General features: G+C 51.4%; 1 protein-coding gene across 6 annotated transcripts in view; it reads right to left on the bottom strand.

The window, feature by feature from the left end:
* PLXNA1 (plexin A1) overlaps positions 1-21,961 on the bottom strand; it is a 233,419-nt gene that overhangs the window by 70,352 nt on the left and 141,106 nt on the right. For all 6 annotated transcript variants that reach the window (XM_090022932.1, XM_090022938.1, XM_090022936.1 and 3 more), the window contains exon 10: positions 10,574-10,774. In XM_090022932.1, the coding sequence (XP_089879058.1) occupies positions 10,574-10,774 (201 nt within the window). The remainder of the gene's footprint in view (positions 1-10,573; positions 10,775-21,961) is intronic.

Here is a 21,961-nt window from a genome sequence, read left to right as displayed (position 1 = left end):
ATGCCAAGCTGCCTCCAGTTCATCCTAAACATGTCTTCCCTCTGACAAACCAATGAATAACTAATGCAGGTGAACAAGCTATATTGCGCAATGACTTAATGAGTCCTGACATTCAGAGGCACCCAACCTGAGGGTGCTCACATGGTGTTGGCTCCTCTTGGCTTGCCCGCTAATAAATTGTATTAAAAGACACAGAACATCCATTAAACACTTTGCTAGGAATAACTCCCGTCATCATTGCTGGGGTTGTCAGCCAGGGTTTCTGTGATGGGGAATGGATGGGGAAGGCAGGGGCTGGGCAGTGGTGAATGGGAGGGGACATACCTAATCAGAGAGGCTCTACCCTCTGAAAAAGCCTGGGGACCCTTCATTTAACCCCACAGTCCTTTGGGGGAAAGCACGCAGCAGAAAAGCATCAGCACAGTGGACAAGTTGCTGGAAGGGAAAATTGCTATCTGGGAGCAAAAATGGTGGCCACAGATGAAAGGGAGGGAGGGCTCCTTGCGCTGTTTTCAGAGCCTCACCCTAGGATCCAGGACTCGGAGAATACCAATCAAACTGCACTGACAACCTCTCCTGCCTCCAGCAGCCTGGTTAGAAGTAGAGTAATAACACTCAGCAGGACACACTCAGTGCTTTGTGTCGTCCAAGTGCTCTGCCAGCTTTAACCCAGTCTTTGCCGCAGCCCCGGGAAGCAGGTCAGTAGGATCTCCACTGGGAGAGGCAAGGCACAGAGAAGGAAAGGAGCACACAGCCCTGCCAGGAGTTCCTGGCATCCAGGTCCTTGAGCTTTGCACTTCAGACGCTTGTGAATCTTGTAACAAAGATCCTGCACAGGGTAACTCAAAGGAGCGCCTGGGGATACACCAAGGCAGGGCGCTCCAGCCAAGCCGGACAGTTTCCTTCCCAAGAGAAGGGATTCAAGCACTGATGCTCTCACCCTGCCTCTGGACTGACTCTCTCTCCCCCATCTTGCTCCTAGCTCTGTCGCCTTGTACAACCCTAATCATTCCTTTCAGGACCTTTCATGGTCCAGGACAGGGCTATGTGCTTTTCACCTTTCACTCCACTGCAAAAAACCAGCTCAGGACAGCAGTCACTGCACCCTCGATTACCAGGCTGGTGCCCTGTCTGTCCTGCACGGCCCACTTCAGCAGATGCTGGACTGGTACTAATAAGCATCAAGACAAGCAGTATCAAGGGTCTCTGGGCACAAAGTTTTGGAAGGAAGGGGCTTATGCCAAAGCAATTCCTTTACAGAGAGACCCCAAAATTCAGCTTCCCAGAGACTGGTATGTCCATCAGGGGCTTCGAGGCCCTGCCAGCACAAGAACATCTCCAGCCATGGGACCAAGCCTGCTTCAGTTGCTCCAAATTCCATTTGCTCCCAACCCAACAAGCCAAAAACACCGTCCTCCCAGACGGCTGTCTAGGAAAAGCAAGCCCCTACACTGGATTCTCCCAGGCATGTGATAAGGCTGCAGCCCACATTAGCAACTGGAAGAAAGGTGATGGTTGTCGGCTGCAAGCAGCGTGCATTGCATAGGCTTGGAGCATCTGTCTGCATCCCAACTTCCCTCTCCCACACCCCCGTCTACAGGCGCGCGCCCCTTGATTGCATTTCTGTAGGAACGGTTCAGTTGCAGCTGTGTCCTATTTTTTCTGTAGTTGATGACCTCAACTCCTTCCCCGTGCTACGGGGATGGCAGTAATGTACATCGCGTCTCGCTGGAGCTCAACTGCAATTCATCATTATTTTATCTGCTGGAATTTAATTGGATCCTATCAAACTCTCCTGATACTCCCTTTTCACTTTAAACACTGCTGCAGGAAAGATAAATGTAGGCGCCGTGAGGAGAGAGAGAGCGCTGCTTCCTCCAAGAACGTTTCTGGGGTTGCAGGATCCAATCCCATTTCCCTCTCAGCGGCTGGTTAATTAGAGATACATATACTGTAGGTGTGCAGCACTCATAATAGGGCATGTGTGTATGATTTATGTTCCCCTATAAATATACTCCAGGCCCACTAAAATACCAGCGCTCACACACATAGCACAACCTGACAGGATGGCTTCGGCTTTGATTTTATATCTCTTCTCTCTTCCTGCTATTATTCTCTCTTTGCATTCATGTTCCTTCCCTTCCGAGTCACGCAGCTCCAAAAGCCCAACATGTCCCGAGCTCCTGGAAAGGAGCCCAGGATACAGCAAGCTGAGATCCTGAAACCCTTGGGCTCTGGTGCGGTCAAAGCCTGGACCACATCAAGGTTAACTGCAAAGAAACCCCACAAGCCACACATTTGCCAAGCACACTCATGGCAACACGACACCTCACTAGTCAGCTGAGCCTCCCAGCCCCATAGCCTCCGGGAATGGGCATGCAGTACCGTGTTGCCATGGGCAGCCCGGCATCTCTTTTAGCAGAGGATAAGGTGTTGTCCTCAATGGTCAGTCGGGGCCCTTGGCTTCCACTCCCACTTCTATTAGAGGCTTTCTGTGCATCCCTGAGCAAGTCCCGTAACCTTTCCGTGCCTCACTTTCCCCAGCCACGTGTGGGGACAATGCCACTATTGCAAGCTTAGTTATTCCGGCACTTTGCATTCCTCCAAAGAGTAGTGTTAACAAAATGCTCAGGAACAATGCAGACTAATCCCCTCACAAAAAGGGGCTCAAACTCTGGCTCTCATCTAACTGCATGAAATGGGTGATAGGATCCTTGACAAACCATCCCAATAACCATCTGGCGTTCAGCTTTCTGACTGCCTTCGTTGCCCTGGGTGATGACAGGTCACAGGCCATGTTACTGTCAGGTTACTGAGAAGAATGGAGAGGACTTGCCTTTCATTTTCCAAAGAGGCAGTCACATCAGCGGATGCCTTCCCACCCAATAGGTACCAGGGTAGGAAGGAGCAAAGTTCAAAGAGATGATGGCTGGAAGCCAGAGGCAAGTTGCAGAAGGACGAGTAACTCGTTGCGAATGACAGGAGGACTGAAGAGATCAGCCCGAAAGGACTCTCCTGAGTTGACACAGCTGCTCATCACCCAGTGCTGCTTTTGTGCAAGGGAATGAGAAATAGTTTCAGAGTTACGTTTAATTTAAAGCACCGAGACGACCAACCCAAATAAAAGGAGGAAATAGGAGCGGATCAGGAGTTCAATTCTATTTTTAAACTTAAAGGCAAAGAATGTTTCATGGGTTAACCCCTGACATTACACCCTTTCAGGGAACATTCTCAAGAGCAAAAGCCGGGACCAAATCCATGCTTGGGGTAGTTCCTTAAGACCTTTTTAACTGCATCAGAGAGAAATCTGGCAGCATATATTTTTATAAAAAGCCCCTCCTTGTGTTACTAGCATTGCCACAAATGATGGAAGACGATGTTATTTTTCATCAATAATGCTGTTTATCTTTTGCAGCGACCAGAACAATGGCTGTGTTATAAGGTGGATAGGCAAGGTATCAGCTGGCAGAACGAAAACGGGGGGGGACTTGGAATGTGAAATGCAGTGGTTTACCTTCATTCATTTATTTGAGAGCCTGTATGAACCGTGAGGATATGTGAATATGTATCTGCCTTCCATTTCAAAGTATGACACTAAGCCTGCAAACACTTGCCTACAGGAGGAACTTTATTCATGTGTGCAAACAAGCATCTGCAAGATTGAAGCTAACGTTCATCTCCATGCCGTTGAATGCTAAGGAGTTTTTAACTGCAACAGAGATTGGATTTGTGAGTTGCAATGCATCTTGATACTCAATAATAAGGCAAGGTCTTGTATAAGTGTTTTTAAAAGATTTTAAGAAACTAGTTAACTAAATTTAAAGTTGACTTGGAAAGGTTTTTTTTTAAATTGAACTAACGCTTTTTTTACTTCTTTATGACAGATAAAGGAAAGCTCAGGGGCACTGGTTTTTTTTGAGTGGGGAGGCATTAAAGTTCTTTTCTGCTTGCTTTTTTACTTTAGAGCTAGCAGGAATGTCTCTCCTGGTATCCCTTGATTTTGCTGGAGGACCGGTTGGGTGTCTCAGAGGATGTGCATGCTCAACATTAAAACCTTTACAAAGGGATTGCTGAATGTTTAAACAAAAATGACCTTTCTTCAAAATGCTAACTAGCCACTGGAGTTAGATCAGTATTAACAAACCAAACACAACACAAAGAGTTTTAAGCAGCCTTAACTAAAAATCTCTTCCCAATTCAGAACCTAATCCAGAAAAGAATCCTTTATTCAGCAAAACACTTAACCTTGTGCATAGATTCCCATAGAAGTTATGGGAATTAAGCATCTGCTTACATACTTTCCACAATCATAGACATCAAATACCCACTTCCTATCTCTGATTATGTATGCGGTCCTTTCAGTAGTTCACCAGTCAAGAGGGTCTTCCAGATAACACAAGGCATGAATTTCTAACATTAAAAAGTAGAAACTTAAAACCAAGCAAACTAAACAAACCCAATTCCCTTTCTTCTTTATTCATCATAAAGAAATTGAAACAACCCAGGACACAAGTTCATCCTCGCTTCCCCACTGCAGGTCAGCATTAATGGTATTTGATTGCGTATAGAGTATGAAGTGCCATCATCAAGCCAGATGGACTGAAAAAAAAGAGATAGGAGTAAAATTTCAAAAAAAAGTGTGAATTTTAAGCACCCACACTAAAAAAAAACCTAAAACAGCTTGGCAAATTGCCTTCAAACTTTAAAACAGGCAAGTGTATGCTGAAAGCCAAGACAGCTTTTTTCAACTAAGGTTTTTTCTTGTACAAAGTCAGGTGGGTCATGAAAACAGTAGGGGAAAGACTGGTTTGAAAAAGAAATGCACTTCAAACCTTAACTCCAGCTCTAAAATCCAAGTGACATGTAACTCAAAGCAGCAAGATTTGTTTGGTAGTCCCATTCACAGAACCAGTTCTATAGTATGGAGGGATGTTAGACAAGCTTTTGGGCACTACGTACACTTTCACAGGCCAAAAGACCCAAAGATGATCCAACGAAAGATATTATCAAACATCTTGCTTCTCAAATGTTTCCTGGACCATCATGACATCAACACTTCTGTGACGCAAAGGAAGTTTGCACCCCGCACATAGACATTGTGCTTTTTATTTAGGAGATGTCTGATAATACCTAGGCCAAACTTACGTTCACATTGGTTATTCAAGTTCTGTTTGCAACCTTCACTATGGAGATGTCACCTACACGGAGGGTGGGCAAAGCTGCCTACAGAAGGCAGGTATTGGACTGGGGCACAGGAATCTGGGGTCTGCTCGACCTCAGCTACCAACCCCACTGGGTGACCTCAACCAAGAACCGTTATCTCTATGTCTGTCTCACTTCTTGTCCATTTAGACTGTCAGCTTTTTGAGGCAGGGAATCTCTCTTGTTGTGTCTGTGGCCTTACTGTGTCCTACTGTGATGCAAACTATCAATAGAAATGGACGGCTCTGCAAAAAGCCTTTGTTCGAAACAACACCTGGCCCCTAACCTGCTGGGCCATCACATCTGTTTAAGCCAGAGCCTCAAAGGCACCACAGTTAATAGCTGCGATTATAGGACTGCACTGTAAAGGCAGGAGGCACAGTCTGCCATGACTACTTCCCAACATCCCCACCATTCACAGGCTGTATGGACCAGAGGGAAATGGGCACAAATGGTCAGTAATTCCTGACCCCAGCACCCAAACCCACCTGCTCCCTCAGTCACCCAAGCATCACTCCCAGGTGCTGCATTTAACACAAGTCACTGTCCTTTCCCACAGGCTGAGTATCAGATACAACCTTCAAGACCCATTAAGCCAGCGCTTTCACTACTGTTCAACCATGCTATTTATTTTTATATAGTGTCCTTCAGAACACAGCATCCCCAACTGCTTCAAAATGAGCTAAACCAAACTGCAAGCTAAAGACAAAGAGAAAAGTTTAAGAGGAAACAGAGGGGACTAGCCCAGTCCCCTCAGTTCCCACAAAAGCAGTGAGATGAACAGTGCTAAGCATCCTCAAGAATCAGCCCTCAAGTGAGTAGACTCCGCAACCCAGGAAAAGTCCCTGCCTGGAGGACTGAACAGACTTGACAGGAGGGGCAGGGAGGCAGGATGGAGACCAGGGGCTCAGAACGAAGAGGGAAGGAGAGAAGAAGTGGGGGAGGCAGGTCTGCTCCTCAAATGGGAAAGGTTAGAGATCAATAAATCAGCAAGGGTGAACAACTGATAGTTCCCTGGCTGAGAGGTTGCCGACACACCAACAAGCCTGCTCTTACTTTCATGTGGTTGGTAGAAAAGCATGCCTGGCTTGCTTCCTCCCACCCCTGAGGAGCGCGAGCCTGCCGGGCCTGCGACAATAGAGCACCGGGGTGCATGTATGAACACAGATTTGCTCTAACCACCCCAGAGTTGCCTGCTGCTCTCTAGACCCCAAACCAAAAGGCTCTGTAACATGTAGAGCAGCAGGGATTTGCTGCCTTTGGGGATCCAGGAGGCTCCTAGTCTTGCCAACACTCACACATGTGAATGTAACGTTGCTCAGCAGATTAATCCTGCCCACCAGAGCAGGACCGCTGATGTGACTGCAGCCAGGCCTGAGGACAGCGTGGCCTCTTCCCCCACCAGCCTTAACCCTCCACCCCAAAGCACCATCACAGTTGCCCTGGGGAGCAGCCCAGCCAAGAGATTTGCTTGTACCCTGCAGAAGTGCTTCTGTGACGGGTGCAGTTCTGTGCAGCCTTGCTGTCCTACAGCAAGTAGGAAACCCCATTTCTCTCTTGCCTGCCACTGAAAAATGGCTCCTCCAAAGCACTGCACGCTGGCAAGCCACAGACTCCCCCGGCCTCCTAATCGACCCCATTTCAAGGCCTGCGAACACTGGCAATTGGGATGCGATTAGGGCACACGTGTGCTGCAGTAACAGCCCTCGTACAGCTGAGCCAGTATTTGGCTTAATTGGCCTCCTGCTGGGAAAATGACCACTCAGTTGACCTCTGAAGCATCTTCTGCAAGGCAACAGGAGATACAGAGCAACGGAGCTACGCAGAATATAAGAACAAGAGTCCAGCTGAGGCCCCTCCATCCTGGGGGCCATCTCATCTGACAGAGGCAGCAGTAATCTCCTCGCACACGCACGCTCTCATCCATCACAGCCTTCTTCGTTCCGTTCTTCTCGAGTCATTTACAACTCGCCTACGTTGAGTCCTAGAGATCAGGCTGAGCAAAACGGTGCTTAGCTGAGGGAGATGGATGAGGTGGAACCTGAGGTGGCTCTGGTAGGGGGCAATCCCCCACCACCCCCCTGATGGAAATTAGTTCAATTACTCCAGCTTCTCCTTTAGTTGCTTCTCTTGAAGGACACCCCAGCCCCCACGCACCAGAAGCCTGGCTAAGCTACTGAAAAGAAATCGCTGCATACTCACGAGAAGCACAAGTGTGAGGCTGATGGCTCACTGTAAGGACTGAAATGTAGGTTTTAGGTTGCCCTGCACCTCTGTGGCTTTGGGGGTGGTATTTAGGTGAATGTTGAAGAGTACCTTTTAGAAGCAGGCAGGGAGGGCTGGATATAGGGTCACCTGGATAGTATCAGGAAGCCCACCCCACAACGAAAACCTCTTTGGGAAGGAGTTACTGCCAGGGTTTGGGATTCGAAGAGCCGTCTCCCTGGAACCCTGTTGGTACTTCAATACAGACTCCAAGTCTCCCTACAGAGAGCATTCCCACTCCAGAAAACATGATTTTTGGCCTCTTATGTGCTCAGTTGGCCCTTGCTGCTTCCCCCTGAACTCATGCGTCTCCATGGCTGACTTCATTGTTATTTCCATAACTGCAAACGGGCTGTGCTCCAGTCTCAGCCCACAGCACGTATGCTGGGATTAGGTCTGTCCTTACTGCTGGCCTCTTACTCAAACGTCGCCCCTACCCCTACCCCTACCCCCATCCCCATCCACACACAGCACCTCTTGCTTTAGGCTCTGCTGGGATGCAGGCTACAGATCGGGTATTGCTTCACTCAGGCTGGTGATGAAGGAGCAAGTAAGCTAACTCATTCGAGCGCTGACAGGCTTCTAGTGCCTTTCCACAATTCCCTGCACATACCAGAACAGAGTTCTCCCACAACCCTCTAGGAAAGTGTCCTGATGAAGTGCAGCCTACTGTGGTATGAAGTGTTGCACACCCATAGTAGCAAACACTCGGGTGAACCCAGCACTAGTAATGAAGTACCTGGAGGGGGGTGGAGAGCAGGCTGCTCGCAGCCAGGCCTGGCTAACCCAGGTTAATTCTGCAGGGCAGACGTACCCCATGTGTTCACACTCACAGTGTCCCCAGAGACGCCTCTGCTTTATGGAGAATTTAACAATAGTATACAAATCCCCACCTGAGCATTCTCCTGAGCACAGCTTTTCCCTTGGGGGAAGCTATATTTACAGTAGAGCTCTGACCCAGCCTCTAATTCCCTCTATAACAGATAGTTTATGCTGCGTTAGGTCCAAGGCCAGCCAGGTAAGAACATACCTGATGTGACATCTGCCCACTAGCTAAGGACTTCCCACTGCAAGGACACAGGCAGACATACCCACTTTTTAAAAGCATCAGGTGTATCTGGATGGAGCATCAGGTAACAAACCGAGAGCTATTAACTCCCAGGAAAATGAGAGGGATAGACTCACACCTAATGATGCCCTCCAGGTCCAGCCCAGTCCCACCCCAATGAGACTGTGTGGGCAGAGGGAAAGAGAAAGAGAAAAGACCATTTAGATCCTCAATAGCTTCTAAATGTCACTTGTGCCTCTGAAGGACAGGAGAGCAGGGAGTATGGCTCACATCATGGCTGCAAATGAGCTTTCACGGTATGAGTGATGGAAAACAAATTTTAAAAGGATTAAATCAGAGACACAGAGAAGGAAGGGAGGGGCAGTTTTAATGTGGATGAGGAAAGGTTGGTGCAGAGCCCACCGGGTCAGCCAAGGAACTGTAGCAGTGGTGTTCCCCAGAGGGCAACAGCCTAGTAATCCTTCAGATCTCTCTGTTCACAGCTTCACGCTCTCCACAGAGGTCACCAAGCAGGACCAGGTATCCAAGCTTCCTGAGTGGATCACACAGCCTGGCTGTAACAGCACCCACCTCCCTAGGCACAGGGTGGATCAGAAGGAAGAGGTGAGGGGAGCTGGGCCAGCTGAAGATCGAGACAAAATGTGCACTGGCAGAGCAGTGGGAAGGAGACACGAGGCTGAGGCTTCTCTGTATGGCTTGTGGACCAAGCCCAGGAGTGCAGCCAAGTGACTGGCTCCCCTCTTCCCCCGCTCATGCCTAAGCCCCAATGTGGCCACAATACGTGGCTCTGGTGAGCCATCCCAAGTGCATGCCCCACCTCTACCTTGCTGAAGAGCCCGAGCCTTGTGCTATAGCGCATACTCCAGATCTCTCAGGCATGCCCTCCCCCAAGCTGTCTACATGGCCTAGTTTGCAGACTTGGGAGCAAGTGGGCAAGGCTAATTTCTCAGTGGCACTCTGAGGTTCACTCCAGAGGCAGCGTGGCATAGACTAGAGCAGCGGCTGGGCCTCAAAGGCACCAGCAGAGCTAGAGGAGAGAAGGATAAAATAACAGGGGAGGAAGAGGCTCTGGATTAAGGGGCACTGGTGGAGCTGAGCACAGAGGCAGTTGGGAGGGGGGTGAAAAGCACTGGCAGAGCTGGATAGGAGTCCAGGATTGAACTGGTCAAGGGGGCTGTAGGGCAAGGGTGAGGAGCACTGGCAGGGCAGTGAGCGCAGGGGCTATAGGGCAGGAAGGAGGGGCAGCATCACAGCTGCAGGGCCTCAGAAGAGCTGTAAGTTAGGCCTGACTGGGCTCAACAGAGTGGGCTGGAAAGCGTGACTGGACATGTGTGTGCATGTGTGAGTGTGTGCAGTGCTGGGTATAAATGGGGAATTAACTCAATTCCGCTTGTAAAGCGGGATCATTTGGTGTTAAAGGAAACCAAGTGCAGGCGGCAGGGGGAGGAAGGGGGGGCAAGCAGAGTTTCTGAAACGCCAGTCCAGCTGGCTTTCTCCCAGGCAACTTTCTTTGGCTTTCATAAGCAAATTTCCTTGGAAATGCTCATAAAGCAGGGGAGGGTCCCCTGGGGTCAGTTTGGCTGAATGGCTGCGGTGGGCGGTGGGCTGGATGGAGCACTTCCACACAACCTGACTCCGTGCAGCTGGGCCAGTGCGAGGCGGGGGTGGGCGGGGGTGAGAATGCATCAGGCAAGTCGGGCAGTGAGGTCTGGGGGGTGAGGAAAGAGTTTCTCAAAGTGACAGTTTCAGCTTGCAAAGCAGATAAGAGGCAAAACCAGTAGGAGAACAAGCCACGCCACCGGGGTGACCTTCAACCTGCCAAGATTAGGAAGGGAGCAAACACCCTGCAAGTGAAACGTGTTCTGAATTGCCGGGGCGGAGTGGGGGGGACATGAGCTCTCCCCCCAGACGTGTGCCTCAGGAGAGGGGTCACGCCATAGATGCCTTGCAGGCTTGAATGCACTTCCCCTCACCAATGCCCTGGAGCACAAGGGAAGTCCCAGCAGGGGCGGGAGGCGAGGTGGGGGCTGCACTCACCGAGGTGTTCTGGCACTGGATGCTGGTGCTGTTGAAGCGCAGGGCAGTGACACGAGTGGTGCTGCCAGGGATGTGGAAGATGCACTCGTAGTTGCGCTGTCCAGATTGCGGCTGGGGCAGGTTCTTGGCCATCAGGGTGATGGGCTTCACCACACCCACAGGGATGTATATCTGGGTGGAAGGCAGGATCTGTGGGCAGTCCTGTGGGGTAGGGGATGAAAGATCCAGAATTAGCACCAAAAATTCCCCCAAACCCCAGAAACACTGCTCATGGCGAGCTCTGGCATCCTCCAGACACCGCAGAAAAGCATACACATATCAGGATAACTGTACAAGAGATGAGACAAACCCAATCCTGCATATACACCAGAGTGTGCCTCTGTCCACAGCCAAGCCCTACAGTTGTCAGGAGCTCATGGCAGCCCTGATTAGAGCCCCACATATTCTACAGCACATGGGATCTAGAGCTGGGGCACAGCCACCTTGTTTCCACAGCACTCCACCGCTGTGGAGACACTTTCCTGCTCATGTTCAGTAAGACACTATATCTGTTTCCCTCCACCCTGCCATTCACTTTTTGTTTTTTGTTTTTTTTGGGGGGGGGGGGGGGGAGGATGTGCAGGATATAGGGCTGAAAATGCAGAAATGCAGGTAGTTCCGGCTTGTGGGAGGAACAGTTCAGCTGCACAGCTTGCAACTTTAGCAGCAGGATGTGTTTATGTTTAAATGTAATCACTAGGTTTCAGAGTCAACATGCATCAAGATGTACCCTCCAAGGCTTCCCATTCAGAGTGACTATTTCAGAGTGGCTGCAGATTCAAACATGTGGCTGCATCTGCCTCACCCCATTCACATCTGGAAGGCGCACTTGCTATGACTGACACCTGGTAATGACACTTTTTAGACACTGGTAATGACACGTTTTAGACACTGAGGTCCTGGAACACATTTCCGTGAAAGAGGTGGATTTCCCAGAAAGCCTTGCAATGCAGAACAGGCATTCACATCCGCCACCCAAACCCCACACCCACACCCACTCCTAACCCAGCCCTTGCCTGGCAAACAAGAACCAGATCAGGCTGATTTTAGAGCCGGCCAGTGACATGCTCTAATCATCCAGCAATGCTCTATAAAAGAGGCCATTTCAGCCTCAATGTAGCGTCTGTGCTTGGTGCTCCAGAGCTCAGCTCCATTACATGTTGCACAAGGCCTCCAAAGTTAACAAAGCACTGAGATGTCAAATTATCACACACCATTCTCCTGCAAACCTATGGGTGCTTGTTTTGCCCAAGCCAAAGAGGCACTGCAGGGCAGAGCAAGCTCTGGCAGGAGAGGAAAGGAGCTTGGGGAAGGCCTCTGAGCAAAACATCTGCCAAGTTAGCATGCTTTACCTGTGCCCTGCCTGCTAATGCGTGAACAGCGGCACCTCTAGTGGCTCAGCCCAGCTGGAGAACAGGTACCGCCTGTGCCAGCTTGGGTAACTAAGGCTAGCACAGGACAAATGCGCTCGGGGCCAAGCATCTGGCTCCCAGAAAGGAAGCCCTTCTTCACTGAAGGGCTGTGTGCTTACAGTACAGAGAACATGAGATGTAATGGTGGCTAGATCTTGGTACTTGCAAGCAGGCAGTCAAAGTCCTCTCACCCAGAGCCCTGCCTGGGCACCTTGCTGCTGTGACAGCCCCTGGTTTCAGCACTGGGCCAACAGAGCTCTGCCAGTGTGCCTCAGATCCAAGCCCATCACTACAGCCCCTTAGTTGTGACCCTATAGTAGCCTCTATAAGCCCAGTCCTGGAGTTTCCTTTTCCTCAGTCCTTGCCCGTGAGCCCTGAGGTGCTGGACTGTGAGGAAGAACAACCTAAAATGAGCAGTGCACTGGGCAGGGGTGAGGGCTCAGAGGTGATACAACTCATGGGCCTAATATGGCAGTCCCTGTAGTCCCCTCAGGAAGGAAAACCCTGCCAGGAGCTCACGTCTACTGTCCACCTGAAGCCCAAGCTGCATGCTGCCCTACTAATGCATGCAGTCCTGCAAAATAAGCAATGGAGCCAGATCTGGCTCTTGTAGCAAGTTGAACATAGCAATCCCACTCAGCCCTCACCCAGGAGAAGGGCTGGGTTTGGAGTGGAGCGCCCACACACCCCGCCTTGTACAACATAACCACAGAGCTCTGATGCAACGGTGATGGACCAGGAGCACCATCAGAGTGGCCACTGGCCAGCAAACATGGCCTCAACTTTGAGGGAAGGTAGCATGTGCCATGGCTGAGTTACAGCTGCACCTGGCCCTGAGTTTTTAGTGGAGCAAGCCAAGAGCTCAGGGAACAGCAGTGAGCACCTGAGTCTGAGCATCCCCTCATCAGCCAGCTCTGAGAAGAACCACTGGGGCTGCAGCATTGCAAAGCTCTCAACTTTTCATGCATCCAGTTTGAGGGCTGCTCTCTACGGAGCCCCAAGCCCCAGTGTGCAAAGCACAGGGGAGCAGGGAGAGAGCAAAAATAAATGGGCCTGGACAGAAAAACAGCTCCATGGTCCCTCAGGATGATGCTTCAGCAACAATAGCCTGATGCAATCCCCAGGCCAGCCTTGCAGAGCCTGGCTGGGGACTTGTGCCTGAGGCGGCTACTCTTAAAAGTGCTGGCTTTAAATAAGGGAGAGAGAATAACATGTTTTGAAACAAATGTGTCTAAGAACAGAAACCAAGCTGCACCAAGGGACCTGCAGCTGCATCTCCTGGCAACCTGGCAGGAACCATGCACGATGCAAGCTTGATGTGGTGATCCTAACTCCAGGAACCAGGGCTGAAACCAGAGGCAGCAAGAGCCAGGATCGAGGTGCCACTCTGCTACGCCTAACACCATCAAAGCACTTTACAGAGACCCTGCCTCACAAGAGTCCTTCTGCCAGCTCTGGCAGACAGGCAGAGAACTGCCCATAGGTGAGATGGACCCGACTAATCTGGAGGTTCGTTTCCACTGCAGACACAGGCCCTTAGGGGCTATATCCCATCAACTGGTTACCGAGGTCCAAGCAACAGGGATCCCATCACCGTCCCGATCCTCACTGTCACCATCAAGCTCCATCGTCTCCATTTTGCAGATGGGATGCATGAGGCGCAGAGAAGGGATGGGGCTTGTACAGTGCTAGGACTCAGGAGTCCTGGCCCCTGAACCCTAGACCATGCTCCCCAGGGTTGGTGCTAGTCTCACCTGCAGTTTTGGTAATCCTCTCAGCAAATCAGCCCAGATGAATGTTACATATTAGGCCAGGGATCTTCTCAGGCAGAGGCCTGGCTTTGGATCAGGAGAGCTGATAGTCTCAGCTCTGCCTGGGTCCTTGAAGCCACGATAACGCAGCTCCCTCATGCATGAAGTCCAGCTCCCTGCCGGTATGCTCTCAGATGTGCTGGGAACAGCCACCACCCATCATTCCTCCCCTCAACCTCACTTCCAGGTCCCCAGCTACCCCATGAAATAATTCAGCAGAAAATAGCCAGCGCATCTCCTACCCCTTCCAAGTGCCACCCTGAGGGCCTTGACTCAGCCTTGCCCAGTGTGACGCCTTCTCCCACAGAAAGGCACATGCTGGAGGCTGGTTCCCCTCACCCCATGGTGTCACTTTATGACCCAGCTTCTGCCTTCTCCCCACTCTACACACCAACCAGGTCAAGTCCTCAGGCAGAGCAAGCCTTCTGCGAAGGGAGCACCGTACCCGCTTTGCTCAGGGTAGAGGTCGCCTTGCCTCTGGGAGTGATCAAGTCATACCATGTTTCCTTGCTGGGCTGGATTCTCCACAGGGGAAGTCCAGCAAGAGTCCCTTGCCTGGCATTTGCTGTGCAGTGGGAAAACACCTGTTGCCAGACAGTGCCCAGTAATCAAGATGTCCTGTGTCAATCAGGAGGTTAACTGGCAGTCTCAGAAACAGGCTCTGCCCTACTCAGCCCCACTCCCTGCAGCACCAGTGAACTGGTGGGTTATCGCAGAGCCCACAGGGCAATCACAGGGCAAGATGGTTACTTCAGTGCAGATGCTCAGACATGCATTCCTTGGTTTCTGGCTTCAGGGACAGTTCATAGGAGGCCCAGAGCTGCAGATCCAAAATCAAAGCCTCCCCCCCACAACACCCCAACCTCAGGGCCACGATTCATAACCAGGTGAGTGGTAAGACAACAGGGACTCTGCTCCCTTAGCTGTGTTTACGCCAGGGCTTTGCTTCACTGTAGTGAGACCTGAGCAGCAACAGGCTTAGAGATGGGTAAATCATTGATTTTTTTTCCCCTTTCCTGGCTGAACAGAGAAACTGAAAACACTAAAATGGTGTCAGCTTGACCTAAAACTGAGCCCTTTCCAGCTTTGTCAGCAAACAGGAAACCAGGCTGAAATACAGCTTCAGGTTGACCGAAATGGTTAATTCAACCTGAAACAGAGTATTTTGTTTGGGGAGGAGGGGCAGCAATGGATTTATGCCATATTTCATTTTAGCAAATATGAGCAAACTTGGTCTGGAAACATCATTCCTAAACAAAACCCAAACCCATTTGCTTTGAAAATGCTAAGACAATGCATGTCACTTTTTTCAATTCCCACCCCACCCCCTCATTTTTCCTGTCCAAATGACTCACTGGATTTAGCCTGAATTTAGGATCATTTTGGTCAACACAACACTGTGGTTTTTTTCTGGCAACTGATTCATCTGAAAAAAATGACTCTATCCATGTACTGACAGAGAGGGAACGGGGGCACTAGGTCACAAATTACAGGTCACCAGCTACACAAAACTCACAGTGGCAACCATGAAATCAGATGGTGGGGTCTATTCCAGGCTCTGCCACTGACTCACTTCATTCTGGGCCTCAGTTTTCCCTCTGCAAAATGGGGATAATGCCACTGACTGCCTCACGCCCTCTCCTTTGCAATGCATCACACACAATGGATTAAAATGAGCATTCTCCCTACACGGTGAGACAGTCCCCTGGAGAGGATTCCTCCTCCCTTAAACAAAAAGTATCATACCCTTCCAACATAACACCATACCTTCCATTTCCTTGTCCCTTGGTATTTGCTACTCCCTGCCACTGCCTCCCAGACCCTGAGAAACTGCCTATCCCTATGTAACTACCAGGTTCCCATTCTCCTCATGCCCTCACACCGTCTGCTACTGGCACAGGTGCTTGCAGGCAGAACACCCTTCCCTGAGCTAGTCTGCAGACCCGCCAGCCTCTTCTTTAAGCCCCTCCTAGATATCCTCTCCCACACTCACAGAGAGCTGGCATGTGGATTCTGGGGACCCTGGGCACAAAGTGGATAGGGAGCCATTTAATGACATGACAGCAATGGCAGCAATTTTGCCTGAGCATATGTGCGGGTGCAGTCAATGTATTTGCTGGTGTGTTCGGGAGCTTGTGGGTTGGCTCCCAGCAACATACACCGTGTGTGGGGCATGGGTCACTCCCGCCTTGTATCAGAGCTGGCTGATGGGTCTTGGGGCCTTGTCACGCTGGCCCATGACTTAAGGCCAAACCTGCCCCCTCACAACAACAGCTGCGTTTGAGTGGTCCTTAAAAGAACCAGCTCATATTCCATGAAGCCTCTGCCACGTGGGAGCTGAGTGCCATGCCCCCTTAGCCTCACCCTCCGCTCTGTAATACTGCTTGCTGGGTCGCCCCTGGGTGCTGTGAACTGCCCCCACAGTGCCCACAGATAACTTGTGTGTGCAGGCGTATGGCATGACAGGCACACGGTGCTTGCACACGCAGCCACACACCCACCCACCCATTTTGCTGACTTGCTCTTTGGGCCAGAGCCAAATCCTCTGGCGACGTCACATGTTCTGCATCTGTGGGGAGAGCTGTCTCATCCAACAAAAATTTCACACGGCTACAAAACAGGAAGCACCTGGTGCTGGGAGGCCCCCTCTCCCCAGCAAGCCGCATGGCCCCACGCCCCAGGCTGCAGGACCGGGAAAACCGCAGGGGAAATGCCTGCAACCTCATCCAGCCTCCCCGCTCCCCTGCAGCAGGGTTGGAAGGAATCTGAATGATGTGATCCCCAAGAACAGCTTCACAAGCTGATGGCACTCCCCCCCCCTTACAAATTTCATAGATTTCATAGACATTAGGGCTGGAAGGAACCTCAGGAGATCGAGTCCAGCACCCTGCCCAAAGGGCAGGAAGTCAGCTGAGGTCATGGGATCCCAGCAAGATAAGCATCCAATTTACTCTTGAAGGGGTTCAATGTAGGTGCTTGAACCACCTCCGCTGGCAGACTGTTCCAGACCTTGGGGGCTCGGACAGTAAAGAAATTCTTCCTTATGTCCAGCCTGAAACGGTCTTGCAGGAGTTTGTAACCGTTCGACCTCGTCATCCCTTGGGGCGCTCTGGTGAACAAACGTTCCCCCAGATCCTGGTGGTCACCCCTGATAAACTTATAGGTGGCCATCAGATCACCCCTGAGCCTGCGCTTTTCCAGGCTAAAGAGTCCCATGGCTCTCAGCCTGTCATCGTAAGATCTGTTTTCCTGACCTCTGATCATGCGCGTGGCTCTCCTCTGGACTCTCTCAAGCTTCTCCACATCCTTTTTGAATTGTGGAGCCCAAAACTGGACGCAATACTCCAGCTGCGGCCTCACCAAGGCTGAGTACAAGGGGAGAATGACGTCCCGGGATTTGCTCGAGAAGCATCTGTGGATGCAAGCCAGCATTTTGGTCGCTTTACTAGCCGCAGCATCGCATTGGAGGCTCATGTTCGTCTTGTGGTCAATGATGACCCCCAAGTCTCTTTCTTCTGTAGTGCTATCCAACGTAGCACTGCCGAGCCTATAAGGATGCTGCATGTTTTTCCTCCCAAGGTGGAGAACCTTGTATTTTTCGGCGTTAAACACCATCAGGTTCTCGTCCGCCCATTTGCTGAGCTTGTCCAGGTCAGCCTGGCGTGGATGCTTTGCCCCAAAGTTTGGTGTCATCGGCGAACTTGGCCAGTCCACTCCTGACTCCAATGTCCACATCATTAATGAAGATGTTGAACAGTATGGGTCCCAGGACAGAGCCTTGAGGGACCCCACTGGTCACAGGGCACCACGATGAGTGACTACCATCAATTACAACCCTCTGGGTCCGACCACGGAGCCAGTTTCCCAGCCAGCAGATCGTGGTGGAGCCAAGGCCACAACTGGCCAGTTTGGCCAACAGGTGATCATGGGATACCAGATCGAAAGCTTTTTTGAAGTCAAGATATATGACATCAATCTCTTCTCCCTTGTCCAGGTGATAGGTCACCTGGTCATAGAAGGAAATGAGATTGGTCAAACAAGACCTACCTGCAACAAACCTGTGCTGGCTGTGCCCTAGGATGTTAGCCTGCTCCTTCCATGCTGGCAGAGGGGACACCTCCACACAGGCCCCAGCTGACTCAGGGATTGTTGGCCCCATTTCCTGCAGCTCCCTGACTTCACCATGGGGGTGCGGGGTGCTGCATCCTGATGCTGGTACATCTGCACTGACAATACAGTTGGTCTCAAGCTCTCTGTGCTACAACTGCTCTCTGATGAGAAACTAGGCTTTCCACTCAAGGAAATGCCTGTGCCCACCTCTGAATTAGAGATTTTCTATTGGGCAGAGGGTAAAGAACAGGTGGGAAAGTGGTCATTTTGCCTTTTCCATGGCTGCCTGGATCAGCAGTGAGCACGCAGCTGTGTTGTTCCCAGTATACGGTGGGACATAGGCAAGTTGGTCCAGGTCACTGGGAGAACAGTGGTGAGTGATCCCACAAAAGCCTCCTGAACATGTGGGGGTAAAGCTAGGGGTAAGAGGGCTTTCAGCCGCAAGCTACAAGGCAGAGCCTTTTTGGCCCTCCTTTTTGGCCTTTACTGCCCTCCTCGCCAAGCCTTGGCCTGACTCTTCTCCATCCGTCTCTCCTCCTCTCCCAGTCATTCAGACCATCTCCTTCCCTCTCTGTCTGTGTGTCACTCCCTGTCCCTCGGCTCTTGCTCCAGCTCCCCTCTTCATCAGTCCCCACAACACCTTTGCTCTTGTTTGCTGTCTCTCCTCCCTTCACCCCAGGTGCCCATTACCTCTTCCCCATGTCCTTCTACCCAGGCTCCTCCATCAGTATGTGCATTCCCACTCCCCTTCCACCCCTTCAGTTACCACCTCTCTCTCTCTGCCTCTTCTCTCTTCTGAATTCCTCTGGACACCTTTTTCCCCTCCCAGCCAGGCGATACCAAGCTAAGGGCAGCACAACATATGGCCTGGCTTGGATACCCAGAGGTGGCTTGGCCAGAAGCTGGTGGGTGGATGATACAGTTGGGATATCAGGGCTAGGTGCTGTTTTGAGGAACTGGGCATCCTCGCAGAAAAGAGCCTACATTCGACTCTTAGCCTCTTACTCCTCAGGGTTGTCTAGGCCAGGCCTGGTGTCTGGCGTCTGGGGCTCTGCCTGTATGGGGCACAGGAGGAAGGCAGACAGACAGTCAGCCCCGGCCTCTGACTCCCCAAAGTCCCTTCCCATCTGACCAGGCCCCAAAGTGTGACCAACCACAGCCCAGGGGCTCTGCTCTACCATCAGGGAAGGTAGCAGGTGGCAATTCCCCAGGGATCCCCTCAGCCTTGCCCTGGTCTCCTGGCTCAGCTCAGAGCAGCACCTACTCTCCAGCCCGGAGGAAGAGAGCCAGCCCAGAGCTGAACACATTCAATCCTCCACAGATAGTCACAGCTGGAGACTTCCAACATGCTCCTCCTCTCTACATCCAGCCCCCTCCACCCGCAGGCACGCGGGATCCACCCTCAGTGGAACAGCCTTTTATTAAAAGATAATTCAGTTTTAATTGCTGATCGCGTTCCCCAGCCACCAGGAATCAGGAGCGGGAAGGTGGAAGAAGGAAGGAGACAGCAGCTGTTCTTCCTCACACCCTGGCAAAGTCAAGAGGGCAAAGAGCTATGTGGTGTTAACCCTTAGAAAACCAAGCCTCCTACATCCAGGGGATCAAAGCCCTCCAATGGCCTCAGGAAAATGCTGGCTGTTCCCTGGCACTGCCACCCAGATGTGGGTGAATGAGCAACTCCCACTGATCCGTGATCTCTCCCTACCCTGCTCTCCCCAGTCACTGCCCCAGGAAGACCCAGGGGAACGCGCCCTGCGCTGCTCTCTGGCGCCCGCAGAACACACCTGATGAGCCAGGGATGCCATAGTCCTCCCTCGACTCCAGAGACAGCTTAATGGGCAACGGCTGCCCTGGAGGTGCTAGGAGGCAAAAGCCAGCAGGAGCTGCATGCACGTCTCAGTGGGTGCAGAGGGAGGTTTCCATTTCTGTGCCAGCCTTCCCACCACAGTCAGATAAGCAGAAACCCAGACAGACCAAGCACAGCTTAAAATACCTCAAAGCATTAGACTTACACCCACGAAAGGCTGGAAATTCAATGCCTGTGCTGAGTCTCCATCCTTCATCTACCCTGCCATGATTTGGTACCCGGCTGCCTCCACTCATATGAAGGACTCACTGGGCTGTTTGTCAGGACTCCTTTGGTTTCACGGGAACAGGCTTTTTGGGGACAGCGGCATGACCCATCAGCTCCTGCCAGGATATGCATCCCACAAGAGCAGCTGCTCTGATCATATCTTGACCTCCCCTGCCAGGAACTAACTAAGCCACACAAGAGTAAAAACAAGCCTTGCTGAGCTGTTCCAAACCTCACGCAAGGCTCCTGGCCACTTTGAGCCTGAACCAAAAGGGCCAGCTCCCCCATGCCTCGAGTCTGTACACAGTTCTCAAGGGCTGTCCTCCTGGGAAGTCTGCGCGTCACCGAACAGCCACTGTAAGACTGAGGGCAATACCCAGCAGTGGCAGGACTGCATTTCCAGAGGGCGTTCCAAAACTCAGCCTGCGAAGTTTCACACATGCACTCAGTTAGTGGGCATGTAGAGGCTGCTTGCTGGCTATGGCCTAGGAAATCCCTACAATGAGTATAAAATTTAAGTTGAATTGTGGCCCCTAACCTGCAGCTCTTTTCAGGGAAAGGCGACATGGGGTCCCATGTCTCTTGGGACTCCTTTACAAGAAGACACCTCGTCTGTCTCTCTGTGCACACAACAAAGCTCTTCCAGTATCCAAGAGTCCAGCTGCACTTGTTTCTGGCTGGTGTATCCTCACCAGTAATTACAGTTTTACAGGGCAGCTCCTAGCTTTGGAGATCCTCATGCAACCCTGCAGATGTCACCTCCTGCCCTGAGCAACACCGTGGACTGGCTGAGAGCGGAGCCAGCCCTCCAGCTGGAATTCAGCTTATTTTCATTATCGATGTCTGAGGCAGAACAGAGTCTCACCAGCTCCCCCCATCTCTGCCCAGCTCATAGGATCAATGGGCAATGAAAGCTTTTGTCAGTCGCTGCAGTCAGCAGAAGAGACCCAACACAACCCACACGCACCCACATATGTGAGGAGCTGTGGGACAAGGGGAGGGGCTGGCAGGCAGCACTGCCAAGTGGAATCTCATTTTCCCTATCTGCCACAGCCCTGGGGAAATGACAGCTGCCCATTTCTACTAGTATTGTGGGAATCAGAGTTGTGAATGGTTGGGAGGTACTAGCACAGCTCAACACATCAGGTATCACCACTAAGACGCCCAATCTTGGCCAGATCTGTCAAGAATGCAAGAGTATGACAAGAAATTGTCCCTTTTCTTACAGAGACAACCCCAGGAGGTACAGCTACCGCAGACTGCATGATGGATAAGACAACCAGACACACAGGAACTAGGAAGCCTGGGTTCTGGTTACACCAAGTTAGGTTTTCCTGCCTTGCTCAGATGAGTTGAGTTTGGTGGGAGTAGGATCAGGCCCTCTGAATTCAGTACAGCCACTTAAATGACTGAGGTGCACAGGAATTGGCCTGGCATAAATAAAGTCACTCCCTTGCACATGCTCTCCCTTTTATGAGAATAATCCTGCGGCCAGTGACTGGGCTCTGGATGAGTAATTGCCCAACTTGCTGGCTCCTTCCTGGAGGGCCAGGCTCCCAGAGATGATAAAGGGTGAGTGGGGGAAGAAAAATTAATTGTTCGTTGCCGGAAGCTCGACCTATTCAATGCAGAGCAGCCGCTCATTGGCCTGGAGCAGCAGCAGCAACAGGAGCCAGAGTGGAAACGACACAGTGAGAAGGAAGTGAAAAATACTGCCAAGGGCACCTCAGCCTCAATGGCGCTCACTGTCGGATCTGTCTGGTGCCATGTGGGAGGTGGACAGGGGTGGGCCAACCCGGTAGCACCTCAGGAGATCCCTGGTCTGTGCCACCCCCCCCCCCCCCCCCCCAAACAGTGATAATAGGGAACTTGGGAGACAAAAGCAACAGAGGTAAAGGAAGGTTTTCCACTAAGGGAAGAGGAAGTCTGCCTATGCTATGCA

This window comes from Crocodylus siamensis, chromosome 11 (genome assembly GCF_052110815.1).
Source record: "Crocodylus siamensis isolate JL-2025a chromosome 11, ASM5211081v1, whole genome shotgun sequence".
In the NCBI taxonomy this organism is placed as follows: domain Eukaryota; kingdom Metazoa; phylum Chordata; order Crocodylia; family Crocodylidae; genus Crocodylus; species Crocodylus siamensis.
This window is presented reverse-complemented; position numbering and strand designations above follow the sequence as displayed.